The sequence below is a fragment of the Phragmites australis genome, chromosome 17 (genome assembly GCF_958298935.1).
Source record: "Phragmites australis chromosome 17, lpPhrAust1.1, whole genome shotgun sequence".
Taxonomy (NCBI): Eukaryota; Viridiplantae; Streptophyta; class Magnoliopsida; order Poales; family Poaceae; genus Phragmites; species Phragmites australis.
Genome location: NC_084937.1, coordinates 27,719,487 through 27,744,074, shown reverse-complemented (window position 1 = coordinate 27,744,074; position 24,588 = coordinate 27,719,487). Strand labels below are relative to the sequence as shown.

The 24,588-nt window shown below is 44.2% G+C and overlaps 2 protein-coding genes across 3 annotated transcripts; one reads left to right on the top strand and one right to left on the bottom strand.

The window, feature by feature from the left end:
* Positions 1-20: 20 nt before the first annotated feature.
* On the bottom strand, positions 21-6,924 carry LOC133897602 (DNA-(apurinic or apyrimidinic site) endonuclease 2-like). 2 transcript variants are annotated; one of them, XM_062338389.1, is made up of 11 exons: positions 6,622-6,924; positions 6,145-6,253; positions 5,727-5,963; positions 5,520-5,605; positions 5,272-5,387; positions 4,031-4,111; positions 3,551-3,751; positions 3,296-3,447; positions 1,870-2,546; positions 1,611-1,732; positions 21-1,521 (listed from the first exon to the last, which is right to left on the bottom strand). In XM_062338389.1, the coding sequence occupies exons 1-10, from the start codon at positions 6,730-6,732 to the stop codon at positions 1,655-1,657; spliced, it is 1,848 nt and encodes a 615-aa protein (XP_062194373.1). In that variant the 5' UTR covers positions 6,733-6,924; the 3' UTR covers positions 21-1,521; positions 1,611-1,654. The 2 variants fall into 2 exon arrangements, with proteins under 2 accessions (XP_062194373.1, XP_062194375.1); XM_062338391.1 differs by having other exon boundaries at positions 957-1,529.
* A 10,919-nt stretch (positions 6,925-17,843) lies between these two features.
* Positions 17,844-20,422, top strand: LOC133897700 (uncharacterized). The gene has a single exon (XM_062338504.1). The coding sequence runs from the start codon at positions 18,212-18,214 to the stop codon at positions 20,132-20,134; it is 1,923 nt and encodes a 640-aa protein (XP_062194488.1). The 5' UTR covers positions 17,844-18,211; the 3' UTR covers positions 20,135-20,422.
* The last annotated feature ends 4,166 nt before the right edge of the window (positions 20,423-24,588 follow it).

The following is a 24,588-nucleotide window of genomic DNA, read 5'->3' as shown; positions in this document are numbered from 1 at the left end:
CGGTTTTGTTGGCTGGTTCAATGCTTCAGTTGGCGTTAGGTGTGGTGGTGGTGTCAGGCCGGGCAAGATTTTTTTTGCCGTAGAAACAAAGGCCTTAGTGATGCTCTTTTTTTATGGCGAGACGGTGACAAATTTGGGGCCACAAGGACCCATGATAAGTGCAGCATGCATGTTGCATTATGGCATCATCGCAGTGTATACCAAAGAGTATCTGGCATCTCATGCTTGGGTGCTTTTATGAGTAATGTCAGTCAAATCTCTTTCGCTCAAACCCATTTCTCTGGTGACTTAGGCTGTTTTACCTAGCATGTTCACAGATTGGAAAGGTAGACCTGGATTCACCCCAAATGGTTGTTGACAGAGGCTATATCAGACACACGGTGTTAATTCTTTATGTGCCCTATCTTATCCTTTTAAAAAAGAAAGAAATAAAACCTGCCATGACTGGCATGCCACCCGGCAGAAATGAATAAATACTTCTCTCTTTATTAATAAATGTTGGAAAGAGAATGTTTTTTTTTTTTGCTACGTCGAAACGCACCGGACACAGTGCGACGCACATCGCACTAGACTCTTCTCCGGTGAATCCAAAGGGCTGACTCAAGAAGAGAGGTGCTGCTACTTAGCTCGTTCGTGGAGATATGCTGTCACAGCCACAGCTGGATCCAGTGCCCACCGGCCTCAGGAGATGGAGAGCGAGCCTGGGGCGACAGGTGGCGTCCGAGAAGAGTAGAGGCAAGCATGGGCTACCGATTTTGCTAGTCGGTCGTGTGAGATGATGGCCGGCAGCAAGCATCTATGGCGGCTATGGCGGCGACGAAGCTGTGCTGGCCTGCTGGGGAAGGGGAGCGAGAGAACAGCGAGGAAAGAAACAACGGCTGCGGTAGCTGCATGTGTGCTGGGAAGGGGGTTATGGACTTAGGGTAAGTTACTTTAGGCGGGCTGAATGGGCCAGCTGCCCAGCACATGGAAGCCTAGCATGATATATATTAGATGAACCTCGAATCCTATTTTCTAGAGTTTGCCGAATCGGACACCCACACCCGTGTCCGAGTAACACTTCTTATCTGTCGCTCTCCCTGTGCAACTGACGCTTCATTTCTAGAAAGAGATAGGCAACAACACCACAATACTTAAACGATTTTGTTTTATAATGCCCACATTAGCTGCAATATAAAATATTACTACAGGATTAACTTCAGTTGATTTCATCGGGTTTCTACACTACTAGCCATTTCTATTAAGAGTTTTCATATGTTGGTTGCAAAGATAAGCTAACCAACCAGGATAAACAAAAACAATTAGAAGAGATCTCTGAGGTGGCATTTGATTGTTCGGCAACCAACAGAAGGCCACATTTTGTTAGTGTCACAAGTTACAACCAACTAAATACAGGGTTATATTATATGTACCTGTTTTGTCAAATAAATTAGTGCTGATTAAAAGATCATCTCGCTCTCCACAAGAACATCAGTACGTTCGGACCAAGTGATATACCAGACTCACAGGAAGCAAAATGTCCTGGACTCCTAATTAAAATTGAAGTTAGCACAAAATTAAATTAAATCATCTGAGCATCACAGCATGTATGCAGAATAGGTAAGACTTACACTGAGTGCTGAAGGAATTCTTTCAACCAAAAGAAGAAAAACTGTCACAGGCATTTCTCTTTAGATTTTACAGGTGCCCATTGAAAGTGACCACAATTCGCTTCTGGATTTGATGCAGGTCCCTGACAATATACAAAAAATGGTGGTCACAGCACGATAATAATGCTGTGTATTCTCTGAAAAGATTATTTACATTGTTCATAGCCTATTTGACTGTTCCACTGATATCTGCTGAGCAGTAAATTGTGAATATAGGTACCTGAGCACGAGCACAGACATAGAATAAACGGCCTATATTAGAGCCCTTCTTCACAGACCTTGGAATGCATGGTTCACGATGTCCTTTGCAACATGGTAGAGTCATCTTCATTTTTTGTTGTATTCTTTGCCACTCTAATGTTGCAGCATTACACTTGTCTGTTGAAAGTGAACAGGATGTATTTGTGTTACCCTGATCTTCGGCAGCTGAAATTGTGCACTGCATGTTTTCTGGCAGACTATCATCGTTTGGAACACAAGTTTCATTCATATAATGTACTGTTTCCACTGGAGTAACTAAGGTACTGGTACTGGCATTTCCTGTCTTTGACCCTGGTTGTTGAAAAAATGACTTGATTGTTGGTTGAGAGGATAAGTTGCGTTTAATCTTCTTGTTTGGCACAGACTTGGTGCTAGAAAATGAAGCTTTCTTGCTATTATGGGAGACACCACTTGAACCACCATTTATCCATTGATCAAGATTTGTCCCCTTACAGATCAAACTAGGAAGGTTACCACCTTTTGAACACTCAGTTATACTAGCTGCCAGTTCTTCCTTAGCTATAGTTTTATTTTCCAAGCCATCGCTACAACAGCTATCATCTACTCTATCCTCGGATAAGTTTAAATTTGTGGCATCTTGCGGTTCATAAGTTTTCCCTTTCTTGAGGAATGATACTGCAAATTGTAACAACACAAGTGGTCAGTACAAGAACAATACCATTTGACAAGTTTTCCTTCCTGCAAAGTGTAGCCAAGAACTTAGGGTCTTAGGGATGCTTAGCTGGTATATAAGACCAGAGTGCTTGCCTTACAAACTATAATGAACTAAATATTCAAAGAACAGCCCTACGAAACCAAGCGTGATGCACAGCAAAACATGCTATTAAGCATGACAAAAGATAGGGTTTGTTTTCTGAACTGAACCAAGCACAGTGTCAACATATTTTAAAAATTCAGAAATCAACCATCAACATCAGGAAAATGTGAAGTTGTGAACAATAATTGGCAGAGATCAGCGTTCAATCGATATAGTTAAGGTATGTGTCTAATAAATGTATAAGAAAGCCACAGTCCTGAAGCAAGTTATGACTTCCTCCCATGAAAGTTATGAAATACAAGCAGTTGCTTCAGCCAAAAGTTCTTTATGGAAAGAGCTGTAGATTTTGTCAGAGGCATGTAAACTAAAACAACATCAAGAGAACATTCACAGACAAGAAAATGAAGAATTACTTAGTAATGCATCTGACTGAAAGCTGTGACACAGAACAATTCCATGAACAACTTAAGCTACTTATTTTTTAATGGAGCAACTTAAGCTACTTTAGCATGGTAAACAATGTATGCAGCCTGGTTTCAGCACATATTCTGAAAAGTGCCAAAGCAAATTATAACAAAAAGCTTGCGTAACACTAAAATACACTCACCAATAGTCGATTGTCGTCCACGGACCTCTGGAAGATATCTTGCAGCTGATGGTGGGATATTATGAACTGGAAGTTCAGGTATTTCTTTCAGTAAAATATAAACTGGAATATGATCAGATCCTTCTAGCTTACTACTCCTTCCTCCTTTCCACCTGTAGACAATGGAATAGAGTAAATCATTCTGGTGTAACACTGCAAATCTTGCATATGATCCACTTCTCTCTCAGAAAGAAATTAGTTCCCACTATTCTTTACTTTGACAATTTTTCAGAATTCCCTCTTTTGAAGTGATTCATTATCTCACATTCTTCTACATGGCAATAATAAATGCTATGGTCTTCCACAGAATAACAATGATGGAGACAGGCACCAGAAATGAGAATGTGATCTATTCTAGAACCATAATTGTATTCTTCAGCACCAACTTTTTGATTAAAGCAAGTATATGCGCCTGTCCTGCATCACAGAAATGCAGCAAGGTTAGAATAGCAAAGTACAGGTTCGAAAGTAATCTTTGTGGGAGAAGTCTATTATGGGTTTACAAGTCAACCATGGAGAAGGAAAATTGGGTAAACTCAAAACTAATTGTTGCAAAGGGGGATCTAAATCTGATCAGTGTGATGGTCTCCGTGTACCCAGTGAACATAAGCAGCTAGTAATAACAAAATCAAGAGCACAAGAGATTGGAGTAGCACATTATGTAAACATGGAGGATGTATGGGGGCATTCCAGTACCTTTCAGGGTGTTTTGATCTGAAAGCATCAAAAAAGGGACCTCCATGTTCTTTCAGCATAGATCTCAGCCATTCTCGGAACCTTTAATTAGGACAAGGATAATAAAACCAATAGTGTTATTCCTGGGTGCTTCATAATTTGAACTCCTTTTAACGAAAAGAGACAATAACATTGATCACTTAGTCATTTGCATGATTATATTAAACTAGTGCATTTGTCACAAGTGGAAGTCCTAGTCCAAAACATTAGTTTCAAGCTTCCTTGTAAATGTTAGTTATTAAAACAAAAACATACTGGGCTCAAAGCCTTCATAGTGTAAGGTGTATCAAGCTATTATATAAATAAATAAATATATACATACTGTATAGATATTATGCAGGTATGCTCACTGTAGTTCATGTCTGTGCACATCTCACAAGTTGTAACTCACAGTGTTTCGGGTTGTAATTAGGGGATATGCGCAATGCGAATAACAAGTTGTAACTCATAGTGTTAGCTTCTTGTGTTGCAATTATGCATTTATAAACGTAAAGTTGTAACTGGTCTACCTAACAAGTTGTAACTGAAGGATGTGCGCAGTGCGAATAACAAGTTGTAACTCACAGTGTTAGATTCTCGTGTTGCAATTATGCATTTCTGGACGTGAAATTGTAACGGGTCTACCTAACAGGTTGTAACTCATAGTGTTTCGGGTTGTAACTGGAGGATGTGCGCAGTGCACAAGTTGTAACTTTCGTGTTGCAATTATGCATTTCTAGACGTGAAGTTGTAACTGATCTACCTAACAAGTTGTAACTTATAGTGTTTCGGGTTGTAACTGGGGGATCTCGCCGTATATATATATATATATATATATATATATATATATATATATATATATATATATATATATATATATATATATATATATCATATTGAAATGTCTCTCCTTTGTTCTAAATTTAAGAAACAATAACTACTGTGCTATACATTCCATTGATTAACTGACACACCCAATTCTATGACATCACATACATTAGTACAGCAGCCAACAACAGATACTTTTAAGAAAATTTACACTTATGCCTAGATCAAAATTACAAGGGCAGAGATTTATGTAACAGACTGGTATCTTAGTATCTTTAGTAAGACTGCCGAGCTTATCCATTTCATAAAATCATGCAAGCTCAGAAGATATTCGCCCCTAAATACCATTAAATTGCAAGCAAATATCACAAAAAAATAAAGTAAAAAGGGCTTACATTTGCTTCTCGAAACCAGGCGGCGCATCACACTTATCTATAGAAGCAGGAGCAATATTCAAATCACCAACAACAAAAACTCTCTTTCCAAGAGCCAATAGATGTTCCCATCGTTTCTAAGAGGTATTGGAAAGCACAAGAAAGTATAAGAACATCCCATATCTAAGAAATTAACATTGGAGAAATACAAGTATTATTAAAATGTTCCTCATAAAAAATACATGTTAAAAGAGATGCACACAAAGTACCTGCAATATCTTGTAAAATAGTAGCTTAAAACGAACCCGCTCTTTATCATCTTCTTCAACAGCTGGGCCATATATGTTGAAAAGAACTACACAAATGGTGCAGAGATATCATTACATACAGAGAACAAAACAAATACACAACCAAAAAATAATGAAATAATGCATGGCAGTTATGTTGTGTTCCTTTCGAAGCAACAAGCTACTTACCAAAATGTCTGTGATCAGTGATGATGCACCGCCCCTCATTGTCCACACTTAGCAGGTCCTCTCGCGTGATTTCACCAAGACCCTCCTCTTCTACAGGCATTGCAAGAACGAAATCCCCAAGGATTTCACTGTTTTTGGCGTAGTCCTGTAGTCCAGTAAAGCCTTCTTCGGCTGCTACTGGCAAAGCAACCTCCTGGCTGGAAAATGCTGTTGTTACTCGACAAAATGTTGCAACGCCTACAGAGGAGTTAAGTACAGAAATTAAGTGCGAACACGTAATGATGAAATTCATGGTGAGAAACTTAAAGTGTCACGACACCGATAGAACATATCGAAGCAGGCCACCAACTATGCGTCAGGATACAATTCAACCATATCGGAAAACCCAGTTAAGTGTCGTGATTCCATAGCAACTTACCAGAGTATGCCCCACGCCCTTTCCATGTGCGATTGCATGAAACAAAAGCCTCATATCCTTCAGCCATTATGACGTCTGCAGACAGGTCCTGCCTCGACAATTTGGTCTCCTACAATAAAGCAGGCATTCAAACAGTTTGTTCAAATGAATCAGAAGCCTAGCCCCAGTTCACCCAGTTACTCTATGCATTTGACTGAACAAATGGTGCATTGCATCCCACCACATAATCAACTCGTTGGTCAAAATTAAACAATATACAATCCTTTTTTTTTTCCGAAATCAAGTGCCAATAGCAATAGAATTCAAACTCCGCCCATTCGCATTTTGTCGAATATACAGTGCGATAACAGTGATTTCACGGATCGGGGCAGTGAGAGATAAGCACAGGCAGGTATGAGCTAGGGTTCCGACACATAGCGAGATTAGTCGGGTGTAAGTGCGACGCTGAGGCAAGCTGGGTTTAGCAATCGGCCGTACCTGGAAGCAGATGATGTCGGCGTCGAGGGCGTCGAGGAGGCGGCGGAGCGAGCCGTGCTGCGCCACCCGCGGCCGCAACCCGTTCACGTTGTACGTCACTATCTTCACCATCTCCCGCCGTGAGCGCGTCGAGCTCCCGTGCTCGGAGACGAGAGTGGGTGAAGGGACGGCTGGAGCCGCCGCGCCGGTGGTGGGGATGGTGTAGTGTGGTGCTCGGGGGAAGTGTCCGGTCCCGACCCGAGCGGGCGGCGGCTCGGTGCGAACCGGCGCACGGCTTACGCTTGCTCGTCAGGCTCACGAGAACCGTCCGATGGAAGAGGGGTAAGGCTGAGAATCAGGAGGAACAAACTTCACTTTAGCCCCTCAGAAATCCTCACGTTTTATTGCACAAAACGCCCCCCAAAACTAGGAAATCTTCATCCCATGCTGAAAGGATGTCAGGCGCAGCCAGGGCCAAGCGGGGTGCCCCAGGCTCTCTTCTATAGAAATACATGTATAATATTTATGATATAATAAAATAGTAGTTTAAATTTCAATCAATTCACGGCCACAACTACATGATAATGCATGAGTTTTAGTCTTTGACCGATCCAAAAGAAACAGCTATGTGGTACTAAAGGTACATTAGAGGTGATGGCAGAAACTGTGGAGTGATGTGTAGCCCCTCCTAGGATCAAAAACCCCAGATATAGCTTGTTATCCGGTTTTAAATTAATTAAACTATTATAAAGTGAACCATAGATGATATAATTGAATACTTGTATAAACTATTTTACGCTTACAATTAAACCGTAAAGCCTCATTTTTGAATTACCGCTTTATGCATCTACCAGGACCTTGAAGTAGTAGGACTTGCTGAGTACCTTCTATACTCACTCCTGCTCCCATTTAGATGAGGAAGCGAATGCCGATTTCGTTGGAGGTGAAGGCGAGGATGAAGAGTAAAGTTAGAAGTCACGTTTGCACCCTAAGCTGCTTGTGGCTTTAGCTTTTATTTTTCGTTGCGTTTTGTTGACCTCTCGGCCAGGTTTGTAATATATAATATGGGTTGTAACATTTTGTACTTTGAACCTTAGTAATTATGTACAAAATTTATTTTTGATACTACAACTGTTGTACTATGTGTATCAGCTATTTGATCCAAAGACTGATACAGGAGGCACAAGAGATCCTAGGATATAGATCTTACAACCACCTTCGCAGAAAATGGAAGCAACCATACCGTAGTTTGTTTCCCATTCATTTTTACCACTCACAAATACAACCCCCAAGAAGTACAGGATTATCAACGTGCTCTGGCCGAGGAGACAGCTTTTGGGAACCCCCACCGTTTTCAGAAGTGTTTTCAAACATGTGCTCTTCACACACGTACACTGAACTACCATACAATTAAAAGCAACTGTGTGACTTTTCGCTGTCTCCAGAGGAAGGAGTCTCTTGTGGTCGTATTTTGGGGTCATCTTATAACTTGGTGACACAAAAAAGTCTATTTTTAACATCAAATGCATCAAATAGGGATGTTATTATTCATTTTCCCCTTCTATTATCATTTAACAATTTTCTTGTAGCTATTGCAGCTCGTTCGATGACACTGTGTTGGCACCTTCCAAGGTCGCAGTGTAGTCTATAATCATTCTACACCTTCATTGTGTTGGCACCTCTCAAGGTCGCATGGAATCTATAATCATTCTACACCAACACTAGCCGGCACCTGTCAAGGTCGTAGTAGAGTCTATCATTTACTCTTCACATTTGCTGGTTGGCACCTCCCAAGGTCGCAGTGGAGTTAGTCGTTCATTCGACAACATTGTACTGGCACCTCCCAAGGTTGTAGTGAAGTCAAGAATCACCTTGGAAGCGGCACCGAGTCCCACCACAACTGAGGATTATCGGGAGCAATGAAGCATTCCAGTGCGGTTTATGTGGAGCTATGAAAACCCTTCAACCCTATTGGCTGGCATCGTGGTTGCTACATGGTCGCAATATAGTTGATCAAATCTTTCGCATGAGGTCTTCATTGGCTGGCGCCTACCAATGTCGCAGTGGAGATCCCGTCAGAAGTTTTATGCACCAAGTCGAGCCTTGCTCATTTCTCCTAGAACTCAACTTAGTGGGGGGGGGAGCATTTGTATGATGATATTTTGTTGTATACATGTGCAATATGCATGTATATATACCACAAATAAATAGAAAGAGAAAGGAAAAGAAAGGGCACTAGCTTCTAATTCTTATCCCTCTATTTTCAGCCCGAGCAGGCCTGCCGATTCTCTTTCATTTCGGCCCAAGCAATTCAAGTTGGCCCTCCTCTCTTCTTTTCTCCCTAAGGTTGGCCCGTTTGCTTCTCTTTTCTCCTCACCACAAGAAGCCCAGCCTGGCCGCCTCTCCCCTCTCCCTTATCTTCTTCTCAATTCGACCCCTCTGGTCTGTCGGTGTATTCAGAACCAGGGGTCCCTAAGTCCCGAGACCAGGCCGGCCATCCGCCACATGTCACCACCCTGCAAGGTAAGAAGAAGCTAAGTACCGGGAGAAGGTGCTCGGGGCCGCCGCCTCTGGTTCCCGAGCACCCTAGTTCCCCGATGATCCGCAGAGCCCAAATACCGGGAAGGAAGTACTCGGGAGAGAGTGCTCGGGGCTGCACGTGGCAGCCCCCGAGGACTCGGTTCCCCGAAGGTCCCACCGAAGTACTCGGGAGAGAGTGCTCGGGGCTGCACGTGGCAGCCCCCGAGGACTCGGTTCCCCGAAGGTCCCACCGAAGTACTCGAGAGAGAGTGCTCGGGGCTGCACGTGGCAGCCCCCGAGGACTCGGTGCCCCGAAGGTCCCACCGAAGTGCTCGGGAGAGAGTGCTCGGGGCTGCACGTGGCAGCCCCCGAGGACTCGGTTCCCCGAAGATCCTCCCAAAGTACTCGGGAGAGAGTGCTCGGGGCTGCACGTGGCAGCCCCCGAGGACTCGGTTCCCCGAAGGTTCGCGCAAGATCACTCGACGACCCGAAGGGTCCCGTCGTCAGGGTGTCATCCGGTCAAAGGCCCAATGCCGCATTTAATAGGCACGCGCGGCCTGACATCCTGACATCCTGACATTCTCAGCTGCCCACGCCCCAGTGTCAGACCCTGCCATGCACTGGCAGGGGGGCGTGGGTCCATTAAATGCACGGGTCCCGTCCCGTTTCACCCGGGTGCCTCGGGATAACGTTGCCAGAATCGACGCGCTCCGCCAGCCACCCTGCCCTAGTAGAAAGACAAGACAGGGTGGGCGCACCGGGCACCTCTGAGGCTGCCCAGTGGGCCCCCTTTATGGCGCCCGGAGGCTTCCACAGTGGCGGGTGGTCGGATGCGCGCCGCATTTCTCCACCGCCCCTGTCACTTCGCCAAGACGAAATGATGACGCCTTTCTCCGTGGCACCTTGGCATTCGCATCCCCTCTTTCCCATTCAGGATATGTCGAGGTCGGCGCACCTATAAACGAAAAGAATGAAGAGCACGTAAAGGGCGGTGGGTGAAGAAGAGGACACAGACGCTCAAACCCGCTCAAGCCAAGCTAGAACACGAGAGCCTCAAGCTCTCAGTAGGTCTCTCTCTCTTGTAATCAGATACATCCTTGAAGAATTCCCTTGAAGGGCAGATATAACGCTCACACAGGAGTAGGGTGTTACGCCTCCGTGCGGCCCGAACCTATCTAAACCCCAGTGCACCCATTTTTCTCCCGTCAGGGCGATCATCTCCCACCAGCCATTGCATTTATTTCCGTTCCCGCTTATTTCCCAACAAGCTTATCCAGGATCATCCCCCCGGCCGAATCTCTAAAAAGGGGTCTCTCGGGATCCCTGCGACAGGAGTTCATCCTCCGACATGGTCCGACTCCTCCTTACCATCAAGGCTGCTACCACCCATCATCTCGTGTCGCTGCCACCCACTCTCCCTACTCCGCGCTACATCCCACCGCGTTGGCTTGGCCTCTGTCCCCTCTCCCTCTTCTGGAGTCTGTGCCGAGCCAGCCCAAGGGCGCATCACCCCTATGCTTCTTCCTCGCCTAAGCCCCTGCTCTCCTTGGGCCAAGCCGCTTCCTCATCAATCAAGACCGAGCCCCTGAGCTCGCACGAGCGCGCTACTAGCCCGCACGCCACGGCAGCTGCCTCAAACTGATTCGCCCCTATCTCCAACCGTGATAGATCGTGATTCCTTCCCTAAATGGTAATGGCTTAGAGTTTATCTCCTTCGAGGGAGCCCCGAGCCACTCCTATATAAGGAGGAGGGAGGGGATGCCCGAGGGGTAGATCTATTCTGCTCTAGTTGAAGCCCTGCCGCATCAAGCTCTTACCACCACCATCACCGAGGAAGGAGAAATCTTTGGGGAGAAAGAGGGGAAAAATTTTGGGAGGAGTTTGGGAGGAGAGATCACGTGGAAGCTCTGCTGTGATTTGCCGTCTCCGTGTCCTTGCCGCATCACCACCGATCGAAGCGCTCCGTCGATTCATCACCATTGCTGCCATGACTCCAACCTGAGGTGAGGTCCAGCCGTGATCCCCTCCTCCCATATGCTCGTTGTGGTGTCTGGCCATCATGCCATGCATGTGTTGGTTACAGATTTTGTTGTGCTCCTGCTTGTCCCCGACCATCGTGATGTGGTGCTACCGCTGGCCATCAGTCATTTCCGCACCATGCTCAGCTTGACCCTTGGCCATTGCCAAGTCGGCGAGCCTCTGACAGTGCCGTCGTCATGCCTTATATGCTCGAGCTTAGGTCATGTGCCATAAGAAGCTCTGGGTTCTAATCGAGCGTCGTTGAAGTCTTGTAGTCCGGCCACGCCCTAGTGAAGTCGGGGCTCTGGCCACGAGTCGTGATAGCCTTGCCATCATGCCGCTCATCACGCGCCGTTGTGCCCATGTGCTAGCCCGATCGCCATAAATTTTGCCTTTGTCTTGGTTATATGCTTGCTGTTGTGCTCCTCTCACTGGAGCTCGCTCGCTGGCACATTGTTTCCTCTTTCCTTTGTCTTGGCCCTGATAATGTCCTACACTTGGTGTTGGGTCAGCTTTGATCATAGCCTGGCTATTGGTGCTGTCCTGGGTGGCTCAATGCTACTACCCATTCCGCTATGGTTATTCTCTTGGTTCTAGTTTGATTATTGTCATTCTGCTCGTGTTATGCTTGATAGTACATTTAGCCCTTATGTGTGCTTTTGATAATTAATGATAATACCTATAGACTAACAATATTGTTAAAACTTTACTAGTAGGTTGTTCCATATATGATGCATCGATGAGAGATATGCATCAAGATGAATGAGCTCTAGGTGATGCTCAGAAGGAGAAGCTTAAAGAAAATTGACAATAAACATTAAGGCTAAGTCACTTGTGAAGACTAAGTAACTAAGGTATAAAGTTGTCAATTGAGTTTTAATAGACTAACACATGTGCTTTGTGTTTTTAGAGTGAGTTAGAGTTAAGTTCCTTAAGAAGGCGTGAGCTGAATTGAGATATTCTATATGCTAAGAGTGAAAAACAAGATTGAGCTCTATATATGATAAAGTGAATTTATTGAATATATCAGATGCAAAATAGTTTTCTATAGCAAAACAATGAAAGGCAAGTAAGACTCAGTTACGATGGACCATCCGGTGGTGAAGGACAAGCAAATGGTTTGGCGTCGAAGGACAAGACGATGGTGAAGAATGAGTGAAGTCTTTATGCCAATGGATTGTGTGAGGCCATGGGAAGCTATGGGTGACTCGTATCAATTATACGAAGAACTAAGAAGAGATGGAGTGAAGATTATATGAAAGTTTGCAACCCTCAAGGTTTGAAAGAAAGAAGCGGTACTTGAAAGCATTCAAAGGGTCAAATTGTTTCAAACAAGTTTTACATTTGAACTTAGAGTATAGCTATATTGCACTATTAAGAGGGATGCAACGTAGAGCTAATTATCGTGTCTCAGTGCTTAAGAGTTTTCTAGCCAACCCAAAGTGAGAGTTAGCTTAAGGGGCCTTATGCGGAAAGTGTGAAAGTGTATGAATTGAGTTGTGGAGTGTTCCTAGTTTTATCTAATGTGTTTGAGGTGATGAATTCAATTTGGATGTGTAGCCCTCTCAGTAAACTTTCAATAGAGTCTAAAATCATCGAAATCAAATTTCGGGATCAAAAGTTATCACCATTTTTCAGGAGTCAGTTATGTTAAACTCGGAGGTTCCGAGTGGAATCCGGATTTTCCTGGTTCTGGATCCTCTGGATGAGGATCCAGGTTGGGGTCTCGGTTTGGACCTTCTTTAGTTTACCTGGAGTCTTCGAGTTTTGTTGTTCTGTCCGGAGTCTCCGGGATGAGCTCCAGCCAGGGTTCTCGGTTAAGCGTTCTAGTACCAACCCGAAGTTTTTGGGTTAACCCAAATACTCCGGGTCAATACAAAAAGCTATATAACGGCTAGTTTTGGGGCGTTGGTATATATACCCTCTCACCTCCATCATTTGTGACTGCTGCTTGGGCACGAAAGAAAAACATTTTAGAGCAAAAAAAAACTCCCTCCCACTCTAATATAATGTATGATTTGTAAAGAAAATTGAGTTGGATTGAGAGATTGAAAGTTTGAGTGCAAGTGAGTGTATCTCTCATCTTGAACACTCGAGTTCATCGGTAGGAAGTTTGTCGTTATATTGTTACTCTTGGAGCTTTGAGCTCCTAGGCGGCTAGGTGTCGCCGGTGAGTATCTAAGGTTGTGGTGTGCTGTGGAAAGTTTGTGAAGTCTTTGGTTTCATCTCCAGAAGGGAAGAAATCAAGAGTGGTAATCCAAACTCAAGTGTGACCGAGCTTAGAGAGAAAAAGGGTTGAGAGAGACCTAGCTCAAGTGTGACCGAGTACCTCAAAGGAAACGTAGGAACCTCTAGAGGAGATATCCGAACTTCGGAAAATAAATCTTGTGTCTCCTCTCTTGTATCCTTGTTTCTTAGTTCTTGCTCAATATTTATGCATATTGCTCGATCTACTTGCTCGTGTGAAATTAATTGTAGATTCTGTATAGATCTACTTGAAATCATCATTTGTAACACATGACTTGATTTGGTTTGAGCTAGAATTCTTTAGGCATACTTTAATTTTAGTTTTGAGTTCATTCTCTGCTGAACCCAAAAGTTCTGGATTTAAATACTTTGAATAATGTACAATCAGCTCTGAACGTGGAGGTTCCGGGTCAATCCGGAGTATCCTATAAATAGTGTTTTCAATTTTTCAACTAGAGTTTCTTTGAGTATCTTTTGTTAGTTTTGAATAATTTTTTGTCACCTTAGGATTGTAACTTTTACACTTATTTAGAGTAATTGTGCACTATTTGAGCCTAATATATTTAGAATTTTCACTTGTGAAAAATTCGTTAGTTTATTTTCCGCTACAAGTTTAGTCCAATGATAAAAGAACACGATTTTTGTAAAAATAACTATTCACCCCATCTAGACGACATCATTGTTATTTCAATGCTATCGATGGCCACCTTATTGCCGAGAATGCCGATGTGCATGGCGCCTTGATAGCTGGTAGCTTCTGATGGCATGGTAATATTATTTATCAAGTTAAGGGCTATGATGCTGTCCTCTTGATGCCTATCAATGTTGCCATCATTCTGTTATCATGGATATGGCTGTTTGTTATGTAATTGCCCTTTTTGCTACTTATTAGAGATGTGGCTCTCTGCTGTACCGAGCCCTCTTGCTGCCTTTTGCCTTTGTGGCTTGATGCTTTAGTGATTTCCCTCCGCCTATGTGGCGTAGTGTCTGTGTGGCAAAGAATACAGTGCCATTGTGACATAAGCCTTTGTGGCCCACAAGTGATCATCCTCGCCTTTATGGCTTTTGCCTGTGTGGTGTTACTTGCTAGTTGCCTTCGGAGATGGTTGATGAGGACAAGTCCGAGGTCCGAAGAGAAGGTTAGTGAGTCAAGCACGACGTCGAGCTCCTGGTTATGGCTTAGCTGTCGCTTCCGGTAGAAGTTACGCATCGTGTCACACTCCTAATTCACCTCTTCTTACATACATACATAATTCTGAGACTATACATGACCGATGATGATCTGAGATGCATAAATAGTAAAAAAAACTCATGCTAGATTGTTATCATGTTTCTTTATTCCTTTTATTGCTTTTATTGCGTGTGACTACAGCCTTATAGACTCGGAGACAATCTCGATATGATGACCGCTAGCGCAGCTTAATCGGAGGTAGCCTGAAGACGAGCGTAATTAACCGGAGTCGCTTTACGAAGTCCTGAAAATCAAGACAAAGTAATCGCTAAATCATATAAGATATTCAGATAGCGTATGCGTTGCGAAGTAATATGTATAATGAGAGAAACTGTACTTTATGATTTCGACATGAATGAATAAAGTTTACATATTTTGATTATTACATTCTCTCATTTTTATGTACTGTGTATATTAGTACATCTGTAAATATTACATTTAAAATTATAAAAATATAAAACTCGACACGAGTTTCCCTTACGCTGCTGGCTGGTTTGCCTTTCCACGACGGCAAAGGTGCCTGCAGCTGCAGCACAACCAATCAACTGCATGCGCGGCTGGTTGCGAACGCCAGGTCGTTGGCCACATGAACGGACCAACGACCAGGTCCCTGCTACTACCACTAGTCTCATCACAAAGGACAAACCATTGCTCCGTCGCATTGACCAGGCCGGCATGGCATGCGGTTTACTACTTCCTTCTGAAAAGAAAACGAGCCCGACAGCGAGATTACCGGTTTAATTTGTCATCCGGTAAGCGATGGTTGATCTGTTCATGCTGTCGTAGCCAAAAGAAGAAGAAAAAAGTAGTAGGATCCACTCAGACAGGAAGTAAAAATAACCTAGTCCTCTACTGGTATGTGAGGCTTAGCTATAGTAGCATCCAGCATGTTTTTTTACGAATTTACAGTTTGTCAAAAATGTTTGTTGCATGATTTTTTACGAATTAAAATGGCTATTACTAGTCATTTTCCTAAATGTTTCCATCCTTCGTTGAAAAGGAAGTCTATGGATCACCTATTAGTGTCTCTAACAGTACCAAATCAACTAGTTATAGGATCTGGATCCTCTGACATCAATGTTATGGTAACTTCATCACTGACACGTGGATCCGGCTCCACGTGTCAGCGACATCGCGCGACGTCAGAGGATCCTCGTCCCTAGCTATAAGCCTATTTTCGTCAATTTTTTTCTTACGTGGCAAGAGAGTTAACCAAGAGAGAAAAAGTAAACTACTAACTAGCAGGCAATCTACTTCACTACTAACTAGCAGGCAATCTACTTCTCATTCTTAACATGCGTGTAGTCTATAAAACTCTATGACTTATGGACTCATATTAATTTTGAAAATAATGCTATGCTAATCTATTGGAAAATTTGTCTACGGTGATATCTATAGATAACATGTACGTTGATCAGTTATCCATACTATTCGAGATGCTTAGGAGAGATACCGGCAACATCACACTTTTGTTTGATGGATAACAATTAGGCGCCTAACAATTATTGTTCCATGTACTTGATGCCAAGGATATGGATTTCTTCTTCATTCATTGAACGCCCATGTGGTATTATTTCACCCTTGATACCTAATATTAAAAGCCATATGTCATCCAGACAATTCATTAGTTGTAATCATTCAGTGATACACGTTTCCTTCGGTCAAAAAAATATTTTATTTTAGATTGCATACAATCAACACATTTAAATTTTAATCATCAATATCTTTTTAATATTTTGATTGAATTTTTGAATATGATATAGCTAGATTCGTATTGAAACATAGTTTTATAATATTACAATGTTGCAATATTTTACATATATTTTATATTAGTAATTAGTTATCAAGGTAGTGTATTGGTGGCCGTGCTAACATCAATATCCAAAACGGCACTCTTTTATAACGGAAAAGAGTACCATATGGGAACAAAGCAACACCAACAAAATTAGGTGTTTTGTGTGGTTTATAGTGTTTAAAGTTTGTAATCTATACCGAATAGGTATTTTAGGTTAAATCAAACCTTCATATCAGAAAAGATTTATATGTATTATTCGCACCAATAAGATTTTATGAATGTCGACGGATCTGAAACATCGCAATATCAGTGATGGTTCGGAATCTTCATGGAAAATAATGTTTTGTAAACTAGTAAAAAAGCATACGAACCTAACTGCATCTAGATAGGCCAACATAGAAGGCAGCAAAACACTCAAAACATTTCCATCACAAAAAGATACACAAACTCGCTCACAGGTACAACCCTATCATAAATGTGGAGTCGCTATCCCTCCCTCTAGCGTTGGCAAATGTAGCGATACGCTATCCCTCGCTATCCGCTCCTGTGCATGTCGGTGGAAGGAGAGAGAGGCAACCAGTTGTCAAATGCTTCAAAATTTATTCCTTTTTCCCTCTTTTATAAATTCAAAAGGTGAACTTTTGAAGCTTCTAAAATCACACTGATTTTTGTGCTTGTGGAATAAATAACATATTATCTTTTAATTGGTTCCAACTAAAAATCTCTTACAAATTTTAAATAAAAATTCCCCAAATTTAGCTGCTTTTGTATTTCGCTTGAATTTTTAGGACATAAATTTACTTCAAAAAATTAGGAAAAAATCATAAATATTCATCTAAACTAATGTACTAATTTCTAAAATTATTGACAACCCTAAGTTACCTAGAGAATTTTAATGTTTAACGGGTGCTGCTACTATTTACACTATAACCATTGCATAAAAGAAATAGCTGTTACAAATAAATTGGATATGAATAAAATATAGATACATAAGATATGGAGAGTGAGATTTAAGTAGTTTTTTGAGTGTTAGAAATACGAAGAAAGAATCTTATGAAGTGGATAACTAAATAAAAATAGAAAAAATCAAATTTAATTAATCTGCTGAGATGCTCTACTACAACCATACATGTGAATCACAATGCCAGTCGGGTCTCTGCCTAAGCTGCCTGCATGCAAAATGCAAATCTGCAATGCAGTAGGAGCAGAACACAATGAATGGATCCCCACGGGACAGCGGCAGGACGGCTTCATCCACGTGGTGCGGCACCTAACAATCTGCCTGCCCGGCACGTCGCCGCTCGCTCGCTAGCTAGCAGGACCCAGCCAGCGCTGCCAGCCAAGCCAAGCCGATCCCCGAACCGATGGCGATGGATTCCCTTCCTCGGCGCAGCGCATTGACAAACCGACGCGAATATAGCGCAGGCAGAGCACCGCAAAAGCCACGGGAACGCACAGCGCCGAGACGAGACGGCCGTTGCTGCCGTCCCGTCCTCTCCCAGCCAAGCCAGCATCCGAAGGCACGCGCACGCGCCCAACCCCCGCGGCCCCCTCCCAAAAAAACCAAAACCAAAACCAATGCCAAATTAACTCCCTACCACCACCGCCGCCCCCGCGGCACCACCCCCCGTTCTCCTCCTCCAATTCTCCCCCAATTCCAACCCTGCGGAGGAGGCAGGGAGGAAGGCCGGACCGAATAGCCCGCGCACCACCCGTCGGGTGCTCTAGGGCTTGGGGCCGGCCGCCATTCGGTTGGTTGACTGCGCCGGCGCGGCGAGGGGGGAGCGTCGGCTGCCGAGATGGACGACCTCAAGCAGATCCTGGCGCGGCCGATCCAGCTCGCGGAGCAGGTGATCAAGTGGTCCGACGAGGCCTACACGTTCCGCCAGGAATGCATGGAGCTCAAGGCCAAGGTCGAGCGCCTCGCCGGCCTGCTCCGCCAGGCCGCGCGCGCCGACCTCTACGAGCGCCCGGCCCGCCGCATCTTCGACGACACCGAGAAGGCGCTCGACAAGGCGCTGGCCCTCGTCGACAAGTGCCGCGCACACGGCCTCGTTCGCCGCGTCTTCACCATCATCCCCGCCGGGTCCTTCAAGAAGATGAGCAACCAGCTCGACAACTCCATCGGCGACCTCTCCTGGCTCCTCCGCGTCTCCTCTTCGGCCACCGACGACGACGACTTCGACGCCCACATCGGCCTGCCACCCATCGCGCAGAACGAGCCCATCCTCTTCCTCATCTGGGAGCAGATCGCTGTGCTCTACACCGGCAACCTCGACGCCCGCGCCGACGCCGCCGCCAGCCTCGTCTCGCTCGCGCGCGACAATGACAGGTACTCCAAGCTCATCATAGAGGAGGACGGTGTGCCGCCGCTGCTCAAGCTGGTCAAGGAGGGCCGCCTCGAGGGGCAGGAGAACGCCGCGCTCGCCATCGGGCTCCTCGGCCGCGACCCGGAGTGCGTCGAGCAGATGGTGCAAGCCGGGGCGTGCTTGGCCTTCGCCAAGGTGCTCAAAGAGGGCCCCATGAAGGTGCAGGCCATGGTGGCCTGGGCCGTCTCGGAGCTCGCCGCGAACCACCCAAAGTGCCAGGACGCGTTCGCGCAGCACAACGTGATCCGACTGCTCGTCGGGCACCTCGCCTTCGAGACGGTGCAGGAGCACTCCAAGTACGCCGTGACGTCCAAGATGTCCATACATGCCGTGGTGATGGACAAAAGGAACAGCACCGGTGCGGCAGCCCACCCAGACTTGCTGGATGCCGGGGAGCACAGCGTCATGAGATACACGAATGGAAACGTCTCCCAGAGCAAGAGTGAGATGCACAGTTTGGTGCAGTCCACCATGGCTGCGAAGTCTAATGGGGGCAGTGGTAAGCACATAGCTAGTAATGGTGGTGTTGTGGCAACGAAGCAGCACAATGTGTCATTGTCAGGAACGAGTACAAGGGGGAGGGAGTTCGAGGACCCTGAGACAAAGGCATACATGAAAGCCAATGCAGCTAAGGCGTTGTGGCAGCTCGCCAGGGGCAATGCATCTATCTGTAAGAGCATCACAGAGTCAAGGGCTCTGCTCTGCTTTGCTGTTCTTCTTGAGAAAGGCGAAGGTGATGTGCAATACAATTCTGCGATGGCTCTCATGGAGATCTGCTGTGTCGCTGAACAGAATTCCGACCTACGACGATCAGCATTTAAGCCAACCTCTCCTGCTGCCCGGGCTGTTGTTGACCAGCTCCTACGTGTTGTCGAGAAGGCTGAGTATGATGATCTCCTAATTCCCTGCATTATGTCGCTAGGTTGCTTGTCCAGAACCTTCCGTGCTACAGAGACTCGGATTATTGGACCATTGGTGACGCTTCTTGATGAGAGGGAAGCAGATGTCTCTCGAGAGGCAGCAATTTCCCTGACCAAGTTTGCGTGCACGGATAATTACCTGCATGTTGACCATTCTAAAGCGATCATCGATGCAGGCGGCGCAAAGCACCTAGTTCAGCTTGTGTATTTCAGTGAGCATGTGGTTCAGATTGCAGCACTCACCCTTGTATGCTACATTGCACACAATGTCCCAGACAGCGAGGAGTTGGCACAGGCAGAAATTCTCACGGTACTCGAATGGGCCTCCAAGCAAGCGTACATGATGCAAGACCCAATAATCGATAACTTGTTGCCAGAGGCAAAGATAAGGTTGGAAATGTATCAATCCAGAGGCGCAAAAGGCTACCATTAGATCATATGCAGTGGGAAGGCATGGAAGAAGAATATTAAGGCATTCTTCTTTACATAGGCCAAGTACTGTATATACAAGCGGCTTCTATTTATACTCTGGCTAAATCTTTTTGATCCCCAGGGCAAAAGTTGTCGAAGTTACATCTTTAGTTGGGTCTCAATGCAGGGAGGTAATTTTTGTTTGTAGGCCTGGATGTTCGGGACTCCAGTTGCTCTCGCTGGTGGTATAGTTTTGGGAGATTAGCGTCTTGTACTCTCTTTGGCCTAATGATGTATCGTGTATATTGCATTTCATTCGTCAATCTGAGAAAATTTCTTCAATCTAAGTGCCTAATATTTTTCTTGTGCATGATCTCATGGTTTGCTTTGACTGTTTCATGTAGGTAGTGTTGAATTCAGAAGTTAGCTAATTATGTTTTCTATTCAGTTGATGAGTATGCACTCCATTTCCTTATGCTTAATGTTAAATTGGAGATTCTGATCTTCTCACTGCTCAACTCATCTCAGAGAAAAATTCTTAAAACCAAGAGCCTATCATTTTTCTTGCACATGACCTCATGGTTTGCTTAACTGTTTCTTGTAAATAGCATCTGAACTAAGAAAGTCTGCAGTTATGTTCTGCTGTTCAATTGATGGCTATGCGCTCCATTCCTTTATGCTTAAGGTTTAATAGGAGGTTCTAATCTTGTGACTAGCCAACAGCATTATAGGTTACTATATGTTCAGTATTCCAACTCCCAATCTCATGCTTTTTTGTGCTTATCTGTTTGAGTTTTCTGAGATGGTGAAAGTGGTTTCAATAGCATATAGGTCTGTAACCAGAACATCTGAAAAATGTCATTTGTTATGTAGTACTTGTGTTCTTTCCGGAATGTGTGTGGCCACATTTATTTCATGTCTCCTTTTGCATCCTTTTCACATGTGAATATGTTGATTTTGGAGTAACTCTAATGTTGTGAAGGCAATGGCTGAATGAATCTTTTGAAGTAGCCTTTGTCACTGAAGCCCATCAGTGTCCCTGGTTCATGTCATGCAGGTTATTTCCATACACAATACATGAACTGTAATTTTGCTTCAGAACTTCCATGTGAGATTGATCTGTGATGTAACCTGCCTAGTATTTGCTACCTTTAAGGCTGTCCATTTCTTCAGCCCAAACAAAAGATGGTCAGTTTCTTGATATGTGATGTGACTAGTTCATCAATTAATTACTGACAAAAAAGGTCTGGACAAGGACCAGCTGAACTTTTGTAGTTTCCCTATAATTGGTCCATCGACTCAAGATAACATGAACCTGTTCGGTGCATGAACCATGTTCAGGTATTTATCTTTTCTATATCTTTTTGGTGCATTCATCCATTTTGGATCTCAACCTCATTCCATAACTCAGCTTCTCTTTCTTTTTCCTTGCTATCCGGGTCAGGTTCCCCTCTGTTGTCCATAGTAGCAGATGGTCCTGTGACAGGAAGGAACTGGGGTGTGCATCAGTGCAGGTAGCGTGATCACCATGTGGAGCTCTTCCATTCCTCGTCGTGCTGATGTCTGGCCTGTTTCGTGGTTTGGTAGTTTCCTACTTTCCTTGGACCTGTCACCATCTACTCGACTATTCGGATCGATGTGGTGGTCCATTCCTGAACATGGCTGGGTTCTTGAATGGTTCTTTCGTTTGATTGCAGGGCTGCATTTTGACAGTTTCATCTCTTGTGCGAAGACTGTCGATTGTCAAAGCCTGCGCCGCTAAATATTTTGTATCTTGGGAATCATCGTACGCAACGAGCAAATGGGTTGTTGCGGTAGGAGAGAAGATGATGCTCTTGTGATTTGTGGATTAGTTGGCGCCGATTGATGGATTAGTTGGGTGGGTGAAGTTGGTATTTGTTTATGTCTTGATTTGTCATTTGATTGTTCAGTGTTGAACGTGTGTAAATGGAGCAGACAGCTAAACTGCCGACGTGCCTACCACAATAGCAGATCCGATATTGTAATGACAATGGCTGCAAATCCTGTAATCCTGATTCTTGTTCCTGGAGGAAGACTTGCAGTTTCGGTCGTACGATACATCCTCCCCTAAATGGTTGTGTTGCCATAGTTCTTTTTTTCTTCTTGATATGTTGCAAAAAAAATTATCAGATGAATCATGCTTACAGGAAACTAGAGTTAGTCACACCCTCTTCTGCTTCTCCTCATATGATTTTGTCCTCGCTTGTTGAAATCGCGGCACAATTCGGAGACAAGAATCGCTTGCTCATCTCAAAAACCAAAAAATAAAAAATGTCTTGCTTGGTTTGCCGATGGCCCAGAAGGCCGAACCTACATCCAACTATCCTGTCTCCGGAATCCCTGTGCGTCGGTCAACCGACGCTGGGAATTAGACCGGTCACATGACGTGTCAGTTTCTGGTTGTCTCGCGTGCAGGTGTGAGCGAGATTTAGTTGTTTTTTAAACTTGAAATGCAATTTTCTCCTAAACCAGATGTCCATTTTAGGAACCGTTTGAACCATAGTGTTGATCACAATCAATGCAACAAAAATAAGATCCAACTTGCCTTTTGAGCATGCAGCGTAGTACAAGGTTGGCAGCAGTAAGCTGGCTGCCAGAAAGGTGAAAAGCTGAGCAGTTGGGATTGTAGTTGGGTCCACCTCACTACAGTACGCTGCATGCATGCATGCATTCATGCACATGTTCTGCCTGATTCTTTTGCCTCTTGAACAAGTGCAAAAAGAAAGAAAAAATGCTTTTACCGTCAGTGAAATCCAGGCTAGGTTAGTGACTCTTCTGCCTCGTATTGGCTGCCACTTGCCTCAGCTGTCAGTGTTGATGTTGATCGAACATTCACAAGTCACAACTTGGTTGTTTCTTTATGAGAAATTGCCCTCAAGGCACAAATTGTTTGAGAACTGATGAAAAATGTCAATGAGTATGAGTGTCTAACAGGTTTGTAGTGGCCTTTTTTTGCAAGGGAAGCAAACAACGCCATCCACAGAGTTTGGAGGGGATACAAGCCAAAGATGGCGACCAACATCTGAAGTACTGGCATGTTTAGCTAAATTATACGCATCCGCATTGAACACTCTTCCTTCGTGATAAAAGGAATATATTGGAAAATCCTTCGCCTTCGACTTGATTTCGTTAATGATCGAGATGAATGAGCACCTGGACACCGAATCAATGTGCTTAATGACCTCCAAACAGTCTGTGGCTGATCGGAAAAAAAGTCGGAGGCTACACACCTTCTGGAGATAACAGTCCTTCGCTACGTCTAGGCCTTTGCTACATGCACAGATGATCAAGGAGCTCATTATCCGATTTAGATGACAATCTAGATTAAAACTCGGCGGCGCCCCTCCACCATAGTCCTTGCATCGGTCTTTTTTCCTCTCGCTTGACATGTTTTACTTTGTATTTTATAATCTTTTCGTTTTGGTTTGGCTATGTGCATACTAGCTATGCATAAACCGAATATGAATTCTTATACGATTACATACTCTTCATATAATAATAAGGGTCAATAAAATTTTTATTTTTGAAAAAAAACATGCACACGCTTCCAAGAAGAAACAGACAGAGATAGGGCAATGCAACAGTTGGGCCCGAATGTAGATTCGTGTGGCCCACGTGCTACTGGGCCTCTACGTCTTTACCCAGGAGAGCACCGCGCGTTCATCCAGATTTCAGAGACTAGTCGCTTTAACCGGGACTTGCCTAAGCATAGTATACCTGTATACAGGGTTTAAATTTCGTCAAAATTTTGATGAATTTTCGTGAATATCGGTAATTTCTATGTTGAACGAAATATTTTATTTTAGAATTTTCTTTCACTGACATGTGGGACCTATAGAGCAGAGGACGAAAAATGACTAAAATTTCAGCAAAATTTTAACCTTTTCGCTAATGAAAAAAATTGTAAAACGAAATTGAAATCCCTGGCTGTATATGCATTAGCTTAAGCTTAAAGACGATTAAAGAGATCGCGTGCACAAATATATCCAACTATTCCCCTCTGCATTTCATCATCAGGCCCATGTGAATCTTCAAGAATCCACACACCATCCACCGTCTCCACAAAAGGTGTCCAAAGTTCCCAGGAATCCTACGTACCAAACATGCTGCAGTGTGCAGTCTTTGCCCAGAACTGCAATGGCTGCTCCATGACAAATCTCAGATCAGCAGAAATGCAAAGATGAAGAGATAAAAAGAGCCAGGCACTCAGCCAAAAAGGTAGGCAGGGTCCCTGTGGACCAGCAACATCTAACAGGTAAACTAGATTATCTCCAACTTGCCAGCATCTATCCATCCCTGGCAGGAATAGCAAGAAAAAAAGGGAGAGGCCGGATGGCCAAATATTAACATGCATGCTGACACCCCCGTCGCCCCCAACGCAAGCACCCAACGAGGCCGCCCGGGCGGGTCAAAGATTATCGAGAGAAATTAAAAAGAGGATGCACTGAAATGCAG